The 19,574-nt window shown below is 40.1% G+C and overlaps 1 protein-coding gene and 1 long non-coding RNA gene across 2 annotated transcripts in view; both read right to left on the reverse strand.

Moving 5' to 3' along the window:
* Nucleotides 1-15,417, reverse strand: part of LOC107695194 (uncharacterized) — an 18,351-nt gene extending 2,934 nt beyond the window's left edge. Inside the window, exons 1-3 of the long non-coding RNA XR_001634968.1 lie at nt 15,407-15,417; nt 3,004-3,006; nt 792-798 (exon numbers count right to left, since the gene is read on the reverse strand). This is a non-coding gene — a long non-coding RNA (uncharacterized LOC107695194). The remainder of the gene's footprint in view (nt 1-791; nt 799-3,003; nt 3,007-15,406) is intronic.
* A 2,847-nt stretch (nt 15,418-18,264) lies between these two features.
* The window catches only part of LOC107695193 (girdin-like), a 55,883-nt gene continuing 54,573 nt past the window's right edge, over nt 18,265-19,574 (reverse strand). The window contains exon 28 of the mRNA XM_016495012.1: nt 18,265-19,414. Coding sequence (XP_016350498.1) covers nt 18,779-19,414 — 636 coding nt within the window. The 3' untranslated portion in view covers nt 18,265-18,778. The remainder of the gene's footprint in view (nt 19,415-19,574) is intronic.

Below are 19,574 nucleotides of genomic sequence, written 5' to 3' on the forward strand. Positions count from 1 at the left end.
GTTTCATAGACCTTCAGTTGTTAGATTTTCAAATCTCATGCCATTTGTAATTTCACAGTAGTTTCACCTTTACACGTGTGAAGTCACAATTCTATAATGGTACAATTTACTCAAGCCATGAGTAAATAAATGACATTTTAAATTATTTTTAGAATAATTGTACATAAATAGGTTAAGCAAAACAATTGAGATTATTTCTGAGAACTTTTTAACTGCAGGCAGTTAGGCCTACATTATGGTACAGTACAAATATCTGGAACGTCCCTTATGCTGTCCCTTATTTTCTTAAAGAATAAACACTGTTTTCTTAAAGAATAAGATAAAGAATCACAATTGTCCCTTATTTTCCATTTCTTATGTTAATTGGCAATGATGACGTAATTATCTTTTGATTCCCCTGACAGCCAAAAAAAAGTCATTGTTGGAGATATGCGAGCAAAAAATAATAGACAAACAATGTATAACAGAAAGCGCAAAGCCAGCCCTGAAAGAGGCGTACGCCACTTCCTACGCAAAAGTTGGGATTTATAAAAACAAACTTGACTAGAAAATGTGCACACATGCACGCAAACTCTGACTCATGTGTACGAACTCATTTTCCTGGAGTGAGAAAATGAATGAAGTAAAAACAACGATTTTAAGCTCTGTTTCATGTCGATATACACATTTACATTAAATATTGCACTCTCATTAATGGAGATAAGGACAGAAATTACATAAAGTCCTTTACGCAGAAGTTAAACCAAAATTATATGAATTTAGACACATTTGTAGTGGATGCGCTTGATCACTTTTCCTCTTTTAATGAAGGAGAGGAGTGCAATAGGTGCACAATAATTCACCTTTAAACAAAACTGCAGATCTCATGCTATGAGAAAATATTTTTTAGTGAGAACAATGATCAATGATGCAAATCTGAAAACCTTTGTGCGTACACAAAATCTAGCTTTTGAGTGTATGTACACTTTTAGGATGAAATCCACGGAGAGTTTTATAAATGAGACCCCTGGGCTGAAAATGAGTCCCACTCCGGCCCTGCTCCAGTCCATCAGTTAACATCTGGAGAAGACAAAAGCTGAAACTAATCCAGCATTAAGACACTTAACTCAAATACCACAGAGTCTATAATCCATAATAAGGCTTCCTCCAGTGAGTCAGTGTTCTGGTGTGAATCAGGAGAGAAATCAGCACAGATCAAGCACCGTTTAAACAGCTCTAAACTAATATGTGGCTGGATTTTGATGTGAGAGACAACAGCAGATGCACTTTTTCACTGGTAAACACATATGTGGCTGGATTCTGATGTGAGAGACAACAGGAGATGCACTTTTTCACTGGAGGAACGTCTTAATGCTGGATTTCTGTCTTACAGACACTGGCTAAAGATATAGCATAGGATAGTACAGTGATATAATTAGAGAATACAACAGTATTCTGAGGTGTGTTTGTGAGGAGTTCAGCAGGTAGCGCTGTTTGACAACCGCCTCCAAACCGGAAGTGGAGTCTGTGGAGAGAATAACGCGTGGAGGAAAGTTTAAAAAGTACTGCAGCTCTCCAAGGATTCATCTAAGTTAAACAACTGCTCCATTTGATAATTGCTGCTTTGTCTATGGGCTTACATTTCTGCCACAATTCTGCGCGTGCAAGATCATATTTTGAGTGTGCTAAAGGGCATTTCTTGGGTGTGACTCAAGATGACTACTTTGTGGGTCACACACCCAAGATTTTCACTTACTGTTATCTTTGCATTAATGTCATTGTTACCAACATAATTTTATTTATGTATTTATTTTGCAGTGAGGGAGAACAAGCCTGCATCCCAATGTGCATACTATCCATCCTAAATTGTGTGTAAGATTAGTAATCCCGTCTTTATTTTCCAGTAGAAGTCTTGTGGCAATGCGTAGTATATGCAAAACTGTCCACTTTATAATGTCATGTTTGTCATTCTGAGTATACGTATGATATGACAAGCATACACATGTATACTTTTTAGGGCAAATGTTAATTTTACCTCTATTCCACGGGATATTCTGAGAGAGCAGTTTTTGAAGAGACTTTTGAACAAATTTGCAATAAGTCAGCAACCACTTAACCTTGATTATTTGGAGTTTATAAGCCACCATGAGCTTGTTATACTTGAATCCTTTTCTGGACAGATAGACGTTCCCCCAGAGATTTTACATGGACTGCGAAACCTTTATCATCTGGTAAGGTCTGAGATTGAAGCCACATGTGTGCCAAGTGTGGAAGTGGAAAGAGTCGTTGGTGCAGGTGCTGGATGCCCAAAAATTGTAATTGAGAGAGAAAGACTAAAAGATTTGCTGGATACACATCTACCTGTTTCTTGCATTGCCAAATGCCTTGGTGTTTCTACAAGAACAGTTCACAGAAGAATGAAAGAATATAATCTTTCTGTCAGAGGGACATACAGCACCATCACAGACCCTGAGCTGGATAATGTAATTTCAGCTATCAAGTCTCAGATGCCAAATGCTGGTTACCAAATGGTTCAGGGACATCTGGTTTCAATGGGAATCCGTGTTCAATGGTGGAGAATGATGGCATCCATGCATAGAGTTGATGCAGTGGGTATCTTTTCACGGCTCACACAACTAGGATGTGTAGTACGGAGAAGCTATTCTGTGCGAGGCCCCCTTTCCTTGGTCCATATTGATACTAATCATAAACTGATAAGGTAGAGTATAATGTTTACATTGGAATTAATGTATAAAGTAGATGTTGAGGGCACATGAATGTAAATACCTGTTATTGTATTATTAACCAAAGAAACACGCTAAAGTGCAACATTTTCTAAAGTGCTATCATTAAGCAAAAATAAATTCCTGTGAACAATGTTGTGTTGATAGACCTGTCTGACTATCATGTTTTAAACTCTGAAGAATCCTCCTCCATATCTAACAGCATCACTCATAATTCTTTTAAACTCCTGGTACGTGCTCATGTGTTTAACGGGAAATGTCACTGTACAAGTGCAGGCACTAACTACTGGATAACATACAGAGTGATTTCCAAGTCGTTCCATGCAATCGTGATCAAAATTACATGTAATTTTGAACTGTCTCTTTTCATCTGGAAGGATAGGGACGTGGGACTGCCCGGTCATCCACTGGAGAACCTGTTGGACCGAGAGGGGTTGTGCGCCACCAAGAACTGCATCTCCTTCCACATCAGCATTGGACACATCAACTTTAAATAAAATGTTGACTGAGCTCATAAGGTTTCCTTCAGAACAAAGTGTGAGCATGAACCTAGCCATCTCCTGCCGCACAGTCACACTTGGGCCTGGTGTCAGGTTCTGCTGCCTGCCTGTCAGTGCTCACTGAGTTGAGCAGCAACCACACCAGGTTCCTTGCTGCTGACTCGATTTCTCCATTACCCTAAATCATTTTAAATAAATGGAAAAATGTGCATTTCTTTAGATAAGGCTTCTTTTATCCAGATCAGGGCGACTATAAACGAAGTTATTAATCTTAGATAGACAGATAAATGAAAAGTGATGCAACAAAATGTCCCATAACTGACGAGAAAAGATTAAAAGTTAAGAGATATAGGCCCGGTTTCACAGGCAAGGGTTAAATTAAACCAGGATTAGGCCTTAGTTCAATTATAATATTTAAGTAGCTTTTATTAAATTGTCTTAGGAAAAAAAAGAATTACTGGTGTGAATCTTGAGACAAAACAAAGGCAGTAACATATTTTAAGATATGTCAGATCAAGTTTATTTCAGTTTAAACAGCTCAAACATGTATTTTAAGACATGCGTAAGTTTAACACGTTTACATAAATGTAAGCCTTGTCTGTGAAACCGGCCAATTCATGAGAATCAACAAATTACAGTACTCATCTGCTAACTAGACAGCTAGCTAGCTACCCAAGTAATAAGCTGGCTTATTGTTCATAGACAATAAACACTCCAACAACAAAAACATAACTCATTTGGCGCTGTGATGTATTGCTCTCCTGATTAGCCATATTTTATTATACCGTCTCCATCCCTTTTCAGCAAATGTTCTCCTGCTGTCGGTAATGCAGGGAGTCTTGTGATTGGTTGTCAAGCCAGCCAATCAGAATTAAGCAGCCTCATCTCTGATTGGCTGGAATTATGGCCTATTGTAACGCTGGGTTGTGTTGAGCACGCGAGCCGTCGGCGAATAGAGAGCACACAGCGCGGGTATCAGGAGAGCAAGCAACTGAAACGCTGCACGTGCGAAAGAGAACGTCCGCGCACATCCAAATAAACATCTTTCAAATGCTAAATTGATTTTAGTTCACTCGAAATACTTGTTTATTTGCGAGACGAACATTTCTCAGCGAAATATGATCTCAAAATATGATCTTGCACGCGCAGAATTGTGGCAGAAATGTAAGCCCATACTTTGTCTTGGTGTATTTTAATCATAGTTTTAATACTAACCATGTCGCTATCTTAATGAGATCACCCAAACTGGAATGAATGTAGATGAGGATGTGGCTGTTCCTTTATTCAGCGCCGCTGGCTCTGACCAATCACAGCAGTCGGGGATGAGGCTGGACCAATCACAGCTCTGTGCGCTGTAACCATATAAGCGTATACTGTTGCTGAGAGAAAGCTGTTATTGGTCTCGATGGCGTCGGTGGAGCTGAGGAAGCATAATCGGATTACCTTTTTCAAGTAACTAGTAAAGTAACGCATTACTTCTTAATTTAGAAGTAAATATCTGAGTTACTTTTTCAAATAGGTAACGCCAGTTACTTTGTTTCCATGTGTTGAGTGACAGCTCTGGTGTTGCCATGGTGACAGAAATCAGGAGTAAGTGTGTGAACATGATCTTACTGTAGTTCTAGACTCATTCATTTCACTTTTGGTGTGAAAGTGCTTTTACATTTGTAAAAGAAAACCTTTTTATATATGGAAAAACAAACAAGCAAGCCCTGGCCAGATTTAAAAAGTAACTTAAAAGTAGAGCGGGTGCGGTACTTTGTACATTTTATGTGCAAGGCTTCCGGTGTCATTCACTTCCAGCTGTTTCTAGCTGTACAAAACAGCTGGTTTAGCAGCTTGTTACTGCAAACTGGTGTCTTACCTTATTATTTTAATGTATTATCTTAAGTAGAACAAACTGGTTTGTAGTGCAAACAGTTTTACGGTTTACTGTACTGTTTTTCTTATTTCCCTACAGAGGCTAACAACCGTAAGTCTCGCACGCTGACAGAAAACGGCTGACTTGCGCGTTGAAGAATAAGGTGGTGAATGCAGATGAGTGTGTGTGTGTGTGTGTGTGTGTGAGAGAGAGAGTGTGTGTGTGTGTGTGTGTGTTGCAGGAGTTCACAGTGGAGCAGGTGATGCCGCACCATTAACCAACAGAGAACTGTGAACATGCAAATGTGATACGTCATTATTAAAATATTTATTTTAAAATCTCAGGGGTACTTCAAATAAAAATATATTCGATGAAAGAGCATCGGGTGACAAGAAAGTCGAAAAAGTGAATTTGTGCATTTTAATGTGTTTGAAAGACAAAGCCTTCCAAAGTAATACATGATAAAATAACCCACCGAGTGATGATTCACATGAAAATGAAGGTGTTGGTCAGTAGCTGATGCGATGCTGAAACTCTTCTGAAATGATTTGTGAATCCAGCTCAATGCTGTGCAGCACCTGACTAATGACTGATCTCTGAGTGAATGTCCACGACATTTCAAAAGGAACATTTAAAAGATGAAAAAGAGGAATTGGGGAGAATCAATATATTATAAATAAATGATTGCTTTAGTGTGAATAATATGTATTCATGCAATCCATAAAAAAGCAACTGTAGTCAGATTACGAGTATTTTAAAATGTGATTTAATCTAATTAGAAGTACTTAATTTGAGATCTGTTTATGTAATCCAGATTACATGTAATCAGTTACTACCCAGCTCTGTGTAACAAACATGTTCTCGTTCTGTTTGTGTAACAGTGGATGAAAATGAGACAGCCGTCGTGAAGTTTATCACATTGATTTAATTTATGAAAAGAGGAATGAAGCGGTATGTGGTGTTCACACAGGAGTAACGCTGTCTTTTGGCACACACACACACACACACACACACACACACACTCGGTCCTTATGTTTTTGGTGTTTCAGGGTTTCCTCCGGTGTCTTCTGCAGGTCAGACGAGCAGCACACATGCAGCGGTGATCGTGAGGGAGTGAGACGAGCCCCAGCTTCTCTAGGACTGAGTGTGTGTGTGTGTGTGTGTGTGTGTGAGAGAGAGTGTGTGTGTGTGTGTGTGTGAGAAAGAGAGAGAGAGTGTGTGTGTGTGTGTGTGAGAGAGAGTGTGTGTGTGTGTGTGTGTGTGTTGCAGGAGTTCACAGTGGAGCAGGTGATGCCGCACCATTAACCAACAGAGAACTGTGAACATGCAAATGTGATACGTCATTATTAAAATATTTATTTTAAAATCTCAGGGGTACTTCAAATAAAAATATATTCGATGAAAGAGCATCGGGTGACAAGAAAGTCGAAAAAGTGAATTTGTGCATTTTAATGTGTTTGAAAGACAAAGCCTTCCAAAGTAATACATGATAAAATAACCCACCGAGTGATGATTCACATGAAAATGAAGGTGTTGGTCAGTAGCTGATGCGATGCTGAAACTCTTCTGAAATGATTTGTGAATCCAGCTCAATGCTGTGCAGCACCTGACTAATGACTGATCTCTGAGTGAATGTCCACGACATTTCAAAAGGAACATTTAAAAGATGAAAAAGAGGAATTGGGGAGAATCAATATATTATAAATAAATTATTGCTTTAGTGTGAATAATATGTATTCATGCAATCCATAAAAAAGCAACTGTAGTCAGATTACGAGTATTTTAAAATGTGATTTAATCTAATTAGAAGTACTTAATTTGAGATCTGTTTATGTAATCCAGATTACATGTAATCAGTTACTACCCAGCTCTGTGTAACAAACATGTTCTCGTTCTGTTTGTGTAACAGTGGATGAAAATGAGACAGCCGTCGTGAAGTTTATCACATTGATTTAATTTATGAAAAGAGGAATGAAGCGGTATGTGGTGTTCACACAGGAGTAACGCTGTCTTTTGGCACACACACACACACACACACACACACACACACTCGGTCCTTATGTTTTTGGTGTTTCAGGGTTTCCTCCGGTGTCTTCTGCAGGTCAGACGAGCAGCACACATGCAGCGGTGATCGTGAGGGAGTGAGACGAGCCCCAGCTTCTCTAGGACTCCTTCTGCTTCCTTGATTCAAGGAAAAGGACGTATTTTCTGTTTTCATTGCTGAGGGTCCATGATTACAAAAGAGAGAGAAACGGCCTGTTTCTCATGGCAGGAGATTGTAGGATTGTGCCAGTCTTCAGTCTTCAGACGACGATTCTCTCTGATGGAGAACGAGATGGAAACACGTTAGAGGAGAAACACAAGCGTCTTCGTCCTGACGCTCAGCAAACGCTGCTGTCTGTCTCATTCATGTGTGATTCTCAAAATTAGTCTGGTTTTTACAAGTGGTTTTTCTCCATTACTGTGTTCTGTGGAAAAGTTGAACCATTTTAGTAGCTTCATGATGGAGAACTGATCACAGTTTTTGTTTTTACTCTTACTGCTGCATCTTTTCTGAATGGAAATATATATGAGATCAATATTTAATGTTAATTTTTATATGATAATCATGGAGACGTTTGAACACAGGATCTGCAGCTGTTTTTATAACACTACTATGTATTGTTCATACAACGTTTATAACAATGATAGTTCTCTTTGCTGTGTCGAAAGCTGTTCTGAATGTCGTCCTGATGTCTGTGCAATGAAATGAAAAGCTGGTCCAGCGTTAATCAGGTCTGATAGATCAGTGCTTCCTAAAGCTGCTCCTCCATCATTCTGATGAGCAGGTCTGGCCTGTTAGTGTATGAGAAAACATTCACGCTCCCGACTGTGTTCACCTCACCTGAGCTCATGATATGTCATACTCGTAAACATCATCAATAGTAGGAGAAATGACTCTCATTACACAAACAGACCATCAAAATGAACTCAAACTGAACTGAACTGAAATCTAAACCCATACAGCGGGTAAAATAAGTATAGAACACATGACCATTTTTCTCAGTAAATATATTTCTAAAGGTGCTGTTGACATTAAATTTTCACCAGATGTCGGTAACAACCCAAGCATACTTCAAGGTATCTTGGAGAGGTGAGGTGTACAAGTCGCAACATCTAGCTACTGGGGTGCCTCAGGGCTCAGTACTTGGACCACTTCTCTTCTCTGTCTACATGGCATCACTAGGTTCTGTCATTCAGAAACATGGCTTTTCATATCACTGCTACCAACGATAGCTGCTCGCATCTCAGCTTGTCTAACAGGCATTTCTTGCTGAATGAAGGACCATCACCTTCAACTTAACCTTGTCAAGACAGAACTGCTTGTGGTTCCATCAAACCCATCGTTTCATCACAATTTCACCATCCAGTTAGGCTCATCAACCATAACTCCTTCAAAAACAGCCAGAAACCTTGGAGTTATGATTGATGATCAGCTGACTTTCTCAGACCACTTTACTAAAACTGTCCGGTCCTGCAGATTTGCTTTATACAACATTAGGAAGATCAGGCCCTTTCTTTCAGAACATGCTTCACAACTCCTTGTTCAAGCTCTTGTTCTATCCAAGCTGGACTATTGCAATGCAATGCACATAACTTACTTTCTGAACTTATTTGTTTTGTTTTCTTTGTATGTATGGATTACTTGGGTTGTTCTGGATATATTTACTGAGAAAAATTGTGATGTGTTCAATACTTATTTTACCCGCTGTATGTCATGCTTTCACTGGCTGTGTAGTTTGTTTCTGAACGTCAGAATTAGCCTTTGTCATGATAAAATGTGTTTAAAAAATGACTTAACCGTTTGGTGCTGTTTGGACATTTTTGACTGAAAAATGTTATATTTTGTTTTTTAAGGTTTTTTTTTGCTTCATTGGAATGGTGCAAAACTTGGTAAAGGTTTTGGCACTTAGACATGATGTGAAACAGTTAAATGGTTCTTAAAAAAGTCACACTTCTACTGTTTGTGCTCAAAATTGATGGCATTGGAAATGAATGGGGGGTGATTTTATCTAGTAGAAACTTTTGGTACTGTGGCCAAACTAAATCTTACTGAAAGCTCTTTTTTTTTAGATATCAACCTCAAATTTCAAACACAACCAGTTTAGATTTATGGCTTTGATTTTCTCACAGATTTAGAGTAAAACACATTAGGAAAATATATATTTTGAAAATGAAAACAGTTTGGAAATTCTGAAAATAGCAACTTTTTGTTTCAAGTTTTTTTCCCCCAGCAATAATCCACCAAGTGTCTTCTTTAAAAAGAGACCAAACTTAAGTCTGTCTCAAAAGCATTCAAGATTTATGACAGTTGGAAATGTGATTTTCAGGCCTATGCTCTACAAGTGGTAAAAATAAATGGATAATAAATAGATTATAACTACTGCATAAATACAATTTAGTACCATACAATCCCCCCAAAAAATACAAAATATTGAATAACAAAACATTGAACTAATATAGTATATCCATTTCATTGAAAAAAAGGTCATTTTTGACCACTGTGTGAACAGCAGCAGTAAATAAATGAATCCGAGAAAACACCATGAAGTCCGTATCCTGTGTGACGAGTGTGATGTCATACACGAGCCTTGGATATCAGTGCAACTACAAACCACAAAACACACACTTCTGTGCCACTTCAGTCTCAACCACATCAGCGTAGTTACATGTGTGCTGCTGTGTGTTCGTCTGGTGACGAGCGTGAGCCGTCTGTCGCTCATGGGGAAGCAGACATACATTCATGAGTTCACATGCTGGAGTGAACAGAAGCGAGAGACGAACTGTTTCTGAGCAATACTGTTCCTCACACACAGCTGCTTCTGGCTTCAGCAGTCACTCGACTGTTATCATGCTGCTTCTCAAGTCCTCACTCTCAACATGACTGCTGTGTTTGACTGAATGACAAACTCCTGCATTATACAGCATGTGCAACGTCAACCTGAAGACCTTACTGTAAACTGACTGAAATATCAGAACGACTCATTTCAAACATATCAAATTAGATCTGAGGGAAGTCCGAGTAGTACAGCAATGCAACATGGGTTTCCAGGACCTGATGGAAACACTGGTCGTTCATTGACTCTAAACTTATGTTTATGAAGCAAGATTCAGAGTAAATTCACAGGTGAACACTGCTGTTCTGTGGAGCTTTCTTTAGGGAAAGGGGAGGTATTTGATATTTTGTGAAGGAAGCTTTGAGAGTGTGATTGAGGAGAAGGCAGCAGGAGAGCATCAGAGACACACTCAAGCAGCCGTACGGCAGTGAAAGCAAAGCCTCCGTCCATCAGCATGATCAGATTAGTCTCGAGTTCAGCAGAACCTGAGACAGGTTTGATTACGTCAGCTCTGATGACAGCAAGACACAGACACTGACGCAGAGCTGCAGAGTTCAGTCTGAATCCACTCCACACCTTCCAGTCATTTACAGAACCGCTCCAGCTGTGTTTGATTGGATCTGGTCTGACTGAACATCAGATCATCAGAACATCAGATCATGAGATCATCAGATCATCAGAACATCAGGTCATGAGATCAGATCATCAGATCATCAGAACATCAGGTCATGAGATCAGATCATCAGCAGAACATCAGATCATGAGATCAGATCATCAGATCATCAGATCATGAGATCATCAGAACATCAGAACATCACATCATGAGATCATCAGATCATCAGAACATCAGATCATGAGGTCATCAGATCATCAGAACATCAGAACATCAGATCATGAGGTCATCAGAACATCAGATCATGAGATCATCAGAACATCAAAACATCAGATCATGAGGTCATCAGATCATCAGATCACGAGATCATCAGAACATCAGATCATGAGATCATCAGAACATCAGATCATCAGATCATGAGGTCATCAGATCATCAGATCATGAGATCATCAGACCCGCCCTGCTCTCACTGCAGTATCTGCTCTCTCTCTGACCCTCACATCACCTGAACTAAACCCTGGTGGTCTTCCTCGGAGTCCACACTTTGGTGACGTGATGCCAGTTTGGCTGTCAGGTAGAAGTCTGGCGCGGAGCTCGTCTCACTCATCTGAAAGCTAAAGTGACCAATGCACAGTGTTGGGGAGTAACCAGTTACATGTAACGGAATTATGTAATTTAATTACAAAATAAATGTAACCGTAATCTGTTACAGTTACTGAGAAAAAAATGTGTAATTAAATTAGTTACTTATGAAAATGTGAATGATTACAAAGGGAGTTACATACTTAAATGTATAATTACACTGTAACAAGGACACCTTACAATACAGTGTAACCAGAAAAAATGTGTAATTAAATTACAGTTACTTATGGAAATGTTAAGGATTACACAGGGAGTTACATCTGAATATTTGATCACACACATACAGATATGATTGATTTCTTTCATAAACTGCATCGACTGCTCTAAAATATGAGACACCAATGTTTCAGGAGTTTCAGACACAGAATAGGACACATGATCATTCAATAACTGTTTTATTTGGGTTTATGTATATGCTTTATTTTTTAAGATTAACTGTTTTTTCCAAGGCATAGTTTTCTGTTATAGCTATGCAAAGCTTTTATTTAATAACCAGTATCATAGCTATTAAACTATTTCTTGTTATGGTTTTAAACCTACATTTAACCTCAGAACGATCACAAAGCAAAAAGAGCTGCTAAAGTCTGATTTTGTGGTGGATGTGCTTTAAAATTAAATTGTTATAATCTTAATTCAAGTGATGAAGAGTTCATCAAGAAGACTATTGTAAGGTTAACCCTGCCTGCTTTAAATGTTTGAAAATGGTTAACAGTTGAAAACGTTCACTAGAAATTTGGAAAAGTAAGCAGAAAGTAATCAAATGTAATCAGTTACATTAAAGTAACTGAAGTAGTTACACTGCTTGTTACATTTTAGATAGGGTAACTTGTAATCTGTAACCTATTGCATTTCCAAAGTAACCTTCCCAACGCTGTGAATGGGACACCCCGCGGTCTCGTGGACTTGATGGACGTGTTGTGGACGTGGACGTAATGACTGTTCACTTGAATATGATCAATGCCATGGTTTACTGACCCTACACACGTCAATCAAACCTCTGTGACTTTACTTCTTCTGCAGAACATAACATGAGAGAGATTTTGAGAGCATTGGGAACCAAACAGCACAGGATCCCGATGAGAAAAAAACAAGGTAACACTTTATTTAAAGGTGTCCTTGTTACGTATGTTACATGTACTTAATACTATAATTACAATTAATTATGCATAATTACATGCAAGTAACCCTAAGCCAAACCCTAACCATAACTACATGCTCTCAAAATACATGTAGTTAACTAACCGTCTCGTTCGCTACTGTGAGGGAGCGCGGAGCGAGGAACGAGGGACGAGGAGACGTGGAGTACATCAGCAAGGAGACTTTATTCATCCAACACAAGGGAACGTAGCAGGAGAGGTTGACATATACAATACCGGACGCCGAACTACGAACAGGGAACACTATTTATACACATGACATGAGGAGACACACCTGGGATCAATAGAACTAAAGGGGAACACCTGGAACAAATGATAAGGACAGGAACGGGAAGGACCAAATATAGGCATGGAAACACATGGGGACCAAAACACAGGAACAGAGTCTGACACTAATATTACGCAGTAAATATTAATTTTGTATAACACGGACACCTTAAAATAAAATGTAACCAAAAACAACAAAAAGCCACGAGACAATCCTCAAAGTATCTTTAATTAATTTGAAGATGAACCAGGTTTGGAATGACACGAGGGCGTAAATGAATAATCAAATGATCATTTTCAGGTGAATGAGTGGGCTGTTAATTTGCCTGACATCATCTGTCTCACATATACTGCACTTTACACGACTTCATCCACACTGGTCTCCAAGCCCAGAGACCTCCTAATGGGAGGAGCTTACAGCACGAGTAGGCGGAGACGCTCAGGTTAGTGGGGTTCAGTTGGGGGCGGGGTTAGAGCTAAAGCCCCACCCATCTGGAGCGGTTTCGGCCTTTCAGAGCGTTCAGTGGACTGTGAGAAAAGATTGACAGCACTGTAGAAAAATAAAGCCAAACTGTCCCAGAAACTCACTTGAACATGTCAGCATGATTCAAACTGTGTGAAATGACATTCTACACATTTAGAGCTTTTTTTAAAAACTCAAAAAGTGATTGATTCTCAAAACAGAGTTCCTTTAGCCCCTGTTCTGTCTGATTTCTCCTCTTTTCTGACTGATTTACACTAGTTTTGCATTTGGCTAGGGTCAGTGTCACTACTGGTAGCATGAGTAGGGTGGCCATACGAGCCATTTTTACGGGACGCGTCCTTGCCAGGATTTCTATATTGCCTAAAATATCCAGGTTTTGGCTGTTTGCACTGTGCAAATTGATTGTTGTATGACATTGATGAGCTATAGAGAGAGACGGCTCCTTATGCTTTCGAATCGCTCTCGCAGTACTTTGGTGTCATACAATGATCGGTGCACAGCACCACTTCAAGTTGAACGAACGAACAAACACACCTAACATTTTGCATCGCTTTGATCGTTCTCTGTAGATTTCACCTTCTCACCCGCCACGATTGGTCGATTATGTACAATACCTGCATGTTATTGGTCAAACTACTTCGGATGTTTTAGGCAATATAAAAATCCTGGCCAGGACGTGTCCCGTATAAATGGCACATATGGCCACCCTAAGCATGAGGCGACCTGGACCCAACAGAGGTTGCACAGGCAGTCCAACTCCTCCAGGATGGCACATCAATATGTGCCATTGCCAGAAGGTGTGCTGTGTCTCCCAGCACAGTCTCAAGAGCATGGAGGAGATTCCAGGAGGCAGGCAGTTACTCTAGGAGAGCTGGAAGGGCCTTTGTGCAAGGAGGAACAGGATGAGCACTGCCAGAGCCCTACAGAACAACCTCCAGCAGGCCACTTTCAGTCCAATTTCAGTAACATGAACTAGCCTGTTGCAACATTTTTTCACTTTGATTTTCGGGGTGTGTTTGGATTCAGCCCTCTGTAGGTTGATCATTTTCATTTCCATCAAACGATGTGGCATCCTTTCGTTCCTAACACATTTCAGTATAGATATCCAGCATGATATTTTTCCCCACTGAGAACTGATGTGTTTTCAAAGTGTTCCTTTCATTTTTTTGAGCAGTGTATATAAAAAAGTTCAAATAAATAAATAAATATTTATTGTATATTTTTTTGGTAAATTATGAAACTTTATGTAAAAAAAATGTTCCCTGAATTTTCATGTCACTACCGAAACAGTGTATGTTTTAGACCATTGGCCGAGACTGATTTTAACTACACGCCTAAATTAATGACTGGGAAACTCTCTCTCTCATAGCTACAGCTCTCATCATGTTGAGGTTAATGTGTTCAAAAGTCTGAAAAATCTGTGTGTAACTTTAAGGAAGGTCACTACCTAACACTTTTTTTCTGCAATTAAACACACCTTTTTGGGAGTTATTCCATAACAAAAAACAAAAAGTATTTAAAGTTGTCACTACCGAAACAGTCACGACTGAAACATGTCATCGTTGTTTTGGTAGTGACAAAAAGGAACACATAATCCTTTATTTCGGGGAAATAAACTACATTTTAGTACAGTTATACAATTTTTTTTAGTAATATAGTGTTTTAGTAGTGTTTTAGTATGCAAGTTAAAATTCTGTAATGTGATGTGGCCGCTACCAAAGCATCCCTTACGAAAAAGAAGTTTAATAAAATAAACTTGAAGTATACTACTTTTTGGTAAGGGATTACTGTCACTACCGAAACATGGGAGGTTTTGTCAAAAATAAAGTATACTGAATTATCAGCTAAAAGCCCTAATCTGACGGGACTAGTTTTACAGGGGGTCGTTAGAGAAATGTGTGTTTCACAGACCTACTCAGTGATTTTAATCCTGTCCGAATCTGCTAAATCTGTATTTTTCTCACAAAACCTCTGTAATAATCCCAGAGCAAATTACCTACTGTTTTTCAGCAAACTCAGCGATCCTCTGAGAAAACTAATCCCGTCCGAATGCGAATGTCTGTGATTGCCGAAGATTATTTTGCGTTTTGGCCAGCGTGAACTACCGTAGACGCTCTTACCTCTTTTTGATTTAAGAAATTTAAAAAAAGAACAATAATGAAATCAAGAGCCAGATCACGCAAACTGTTAAGACTGGCTACTGTAATATCAGCGTCAGGTAAGATTAACGTTACTCACCTTCATTTCTGCACTCAATTACATGATGTTTTAATTACATGTACCTTTATGAAAATTACACATGGTTTTACTACAAATAAACAAAATAAATAGTTACACTAATTACATTAACCATGGTTCTGTCAGGACCACTATCGTCAAAATGATAGATACGTAGCATAAAGTTTGGTTTGGCGGTATGGTTCTGTTCTGGGCAAAAACCTGCCTGCCCATCCATGCAGCCTGTCATGAATGAGCAGGGAGAGCAGCAATAATAACCCCCCTAGGGTTAACAGAACAGAACAAGGCAGATATCATTAATGTACTTAATGATATTTAAGTGTAACACTTTATTCAAGATAAAGGAGTCTGATTAGCAAGGAATATCAGAAAGCCAAGTCCCTGACGCAAGCTTGACTCACGTGACCTGCCAGAATTAACGCTAACGCTTAATTTTTGCTATGCTAGCCATGTAGCTTCACCATGGTATCTGTAGTAAACCTGTGGTTATGGTAATCAGTCGTGATCTCTGCAGACCTCTGTAATAAACATGCAGATGTTAGGCCTACATGAGAATCGCAGACGTTAGGTGATAAGAATCGAAACTCAAAACTAGTTTAGAAAACTAGTCCCGTCCGAATAGTGCTAAAGATGTTATGATAGTTTTTGGTTCAATGCATATTCAAACTAATGAATCCTTAACTTTGAAATCAGTATGATCGACTTTATGCCTTTTACAAAGAAAGACTGGATTCAAAATACAACAAATCTCATAAATCACACTTGAATATTGTTAAAATTTTAATTGTTATTGATTTACCTCTAAAAACTTTTTAATAAAATAGCCAAAAATAGATTTACAAGATAGATTTAAGCAAAATCCTAATAGATCAATATAGCCCTTCTTATTAAATTATGTTATTATGTTTCGGTAGTGACAAATTTGGGGAGCCGAAAAATATTCCAAAACTTTCTGAAAATACATTACGACTTTTAAAAAAAAGAGATGTTTTTCCCCCAAATTCCACAACCTCGTCTTGTGTTTCAGAGCAAAAACAAGGCTGTGGTTTGTGAAAGCCTTCTAGAATGTCCTGCAAGCCTCTGACTGCACATATTTATTATATTTGTGTGAAAATGTTTTCTTCAGAATATCATTTCTAAAGCAATTTGAACAGGTTCTCAGAGGACAGTGGGAACCCTGAATGATATGGAAAAAAATCAATCTTTCCTTTTCATACTGGCCTTTTCTTTGAATGTGATGGTATGAAGAAAAGAACTTCTGGATTGTTTTGTTTGGTTCATTTGGTCACTGGACAGATTCATACAAAAATCCATTTCCATTTCCATAGAACACATTCAAACAAGTGTTGAGATTTCGAGTGGAAAAGCAGTATCAGTAACGCAGCCCGGTGAGCACGAAAACAACTATGAATACTTGCAATAGCAGACCGATTCTCATAAAAACAATATTGATATCAAATGTTTTAACTAGACATTTTATTACATATTTATCGTGAACATGAATGAGCAAAATAAAGCGAGGAAAATTGATCAGATCACTCTCATTCAAGCAGAGGGAGAAGATATTAACTGAGACAGAAACACCAAACAAACTACTGTATATAAAAACCGCTAAATATGACAAATGTAATGGGATTATGTGAATATTGTTTTAACATTTTATGGTCCTACGCCTTCCACAGACAATATAAATACATATAAATACATTTAGAGCACTTAGTGATTGCTATCGGGATGTGAAGAGACTTTCAACCAGCAATAACAAAATGTTTCTGAACCAAATCCCCTTCCCTGCCTTTAATTTGGAGATTCAATGTGAAAATATTTCTGATGATGCTGTTTAAAGAGGTCGTGACATGAGAAATCAAATTTCCCTTGATCTTTTGACACAGAAGAGGTCTTTGTATGCTTAATACATCCGGCAAGTTTCACAGCTTAAAATGTCCTCATCATCAATAAAAATCATTTAAGTAATAAGAAGACGGCTCGTTTTGGATCTGAGGGGCAAGGTGACGTCAGCTGGGCGCAGTTGTTTGCATAAACTCCGCCCCCAGAGCGACGCGTCGACATAGGCCCCACCCACTGGTGTTCAGCCGCTAATGGCTAACACTTGATCACGCTTGAATGTGAGTGTCGCGTCGCGTCAAAAGCAAATAGAAATCAGGATCACTGTCTACACTGGATACAGTACACAGATGCGGTTCACTTTCGGACACAGTCCCCCGCTGGAGTCTGTCGTCTGGACAAATGCAGAGAAAGAACGTTCGCTTGGACGCGTTTGGTTTAAACAGTTTGTACAGATATCAGAAGGATCCGAATGTAAGGAACGAGCGGATAGTTTATTTTTAATGCACCCCGGATCGTGTCTGAGGATTGATCGGAGCGTTTTGTTTTGTAATCGAGGCACAGTGTCACAAAGAAACATTTGTTGAAAGATGAAGCGGCACTACCTCTGACTGCAGCTGCATCACAAACCGTAAGTAAATGATTTCCTAATGCTTTGTCTGGAAATGACGTTTTATTTTGATTATGTTGTCAAAACACTCACAATAGCGAGGGGGCATTGATAGTGTTTACTATGCAGTGACATTAGCCAATCATAACAAGCCTTATAGGACACGCCCCTTAAAAACAGGCTGTTTTACAGAGAAGTTCAGAATGACGGTTGAAAATAATCATTTTTCCACATATTTATGAAGTTTATATTCAAAAACTTTATCAATGTTATAACTAAACCTCAAGGAACATATTAAAATAATAAAAAAATCCATGTCATGACCCCTTTAACGCTAGGTATGGATTATCGTACAGTGAGGAATGCATCGGGCTCCCTGTACTTTGGGCTGGAGGTGGACAAAGAGGATTCTCGAAGGTTCAAGAGTTTCCTGAGGAGGATGGTGACACTCACCGTGTGAATTCAGGACAAACTCTGAGCTCCACCTCTGCTCTTAGTCTTCCTGTTTTCCTGAAACACTTCCACATCTGCAGAACGAAAGCAAGCCACACTTCAACGGCACATTACAGAAGAATCAGTGTCCTGAAGGACGTTATGTGGACACACAGCATGCATCAAACACGATGGGCGCTGGATCAGCAGAGTTTGACCTGCAGAGTGGTGTGTTCATACAGGCTACGGCTCACATCACACGCCAACACAACACAACCCACACCAGACCACAGGCATGCACACAAACACCATCGGGGAAACAGCCACACCGTGTCATTTCAATAAAACAATCAGAGGAGCATCATGGGACCTCGTGTTCATAAATATGAAAGTGGATCAGCGGTTACACACACAGCAGACAGCATCAGTTAATATAAGAGTGATGGAGGTTCAGTCCAACAGAAGAATCACATGAGCGTCGCTACAAAGACATAACACAGAGCAGACTCATGCAGGCGGGGGTCAGGGGTCACACGCAGCCGTACTCGTACCACAGCGACTGGCCGTCCTCCTCGGGCTCGTCTGAGCGCTTGGCCTTATGGGGAGGGCCGCTAATGCTACTAACGAGAGATGTGTTGAGGGACAGGATGGCCTGGTTTCTAGCACCACCCGTCACCGCTGGCTCGCTAAAGATGGAGTCCAGAAAGATGGAGTCTACGGTGAAGGAGGGACCTAGAAAGGCCTGCAGGCTGGACAGCTCGGGCTCCTGTACACGGCAGGGCATGCTAGCAGACTTGTGCAGGGCTGGGTCGCTGTACTCACTCTGGGAGCGGGAGGGCGCGGGGTCCACCAGCACGGGCTGCCGGCTGTCCTTGGAGAGCAGCTCGTGGATGCTGGTGCGGCGCACGGAGCCCTCGGCGGTGGAGATGACGCTGCTGGCGCGGGGCAGGCCTGAGGACGAGTCCAGATGCTCCGACAGAGACGCTGACGAGGCTTTGCTCTGCGCAGACAGGCCGGCTCGGGGCAAGACCTTGGACCGCGTGCTCTCGGCCTTGCGCAGGCTGGGGCGGCCTGGCTGACTGGCTCCCGCAGGGACCTTACCGCTGGCTGAGCGCAGGATGCCTCGGCTCTTCACACGCGGCACAGCTCCGGACACACCAGACGACTGCGCAGGGAGGAGAAAACACTCTTACATACTGCACTGAGCACAAGCAGAGATGCAAACTCAAAGCTGACGGGGAAAAGGCAAAAGGAAAATACTATACAAAACGTACTGAAACAGCAGTTTTTTATTTACCCTCGCAAGACCCCCCCCCCCCCCACAA

Source organism: Sinocyclocheilus anshuiensis, unplaced genomic scaffold (genome assembly GCF_001515605.1).
Source record: "Sinocyclocheilus anshuiensis isolate Anshui unplaced genomic scaffold, SAMN03320099.WGS_v1.1 scaffold518, whole genome shotgun sequence".
NCBI classification, from domain to species: domain Eukaryota; kingdom Metazoa; phylum Chordata; class Actinopteri; order Cypriniformes; family Cyprinidae; genus Sinocyclocheilus; species Sinocyclocheilus anshuiensis.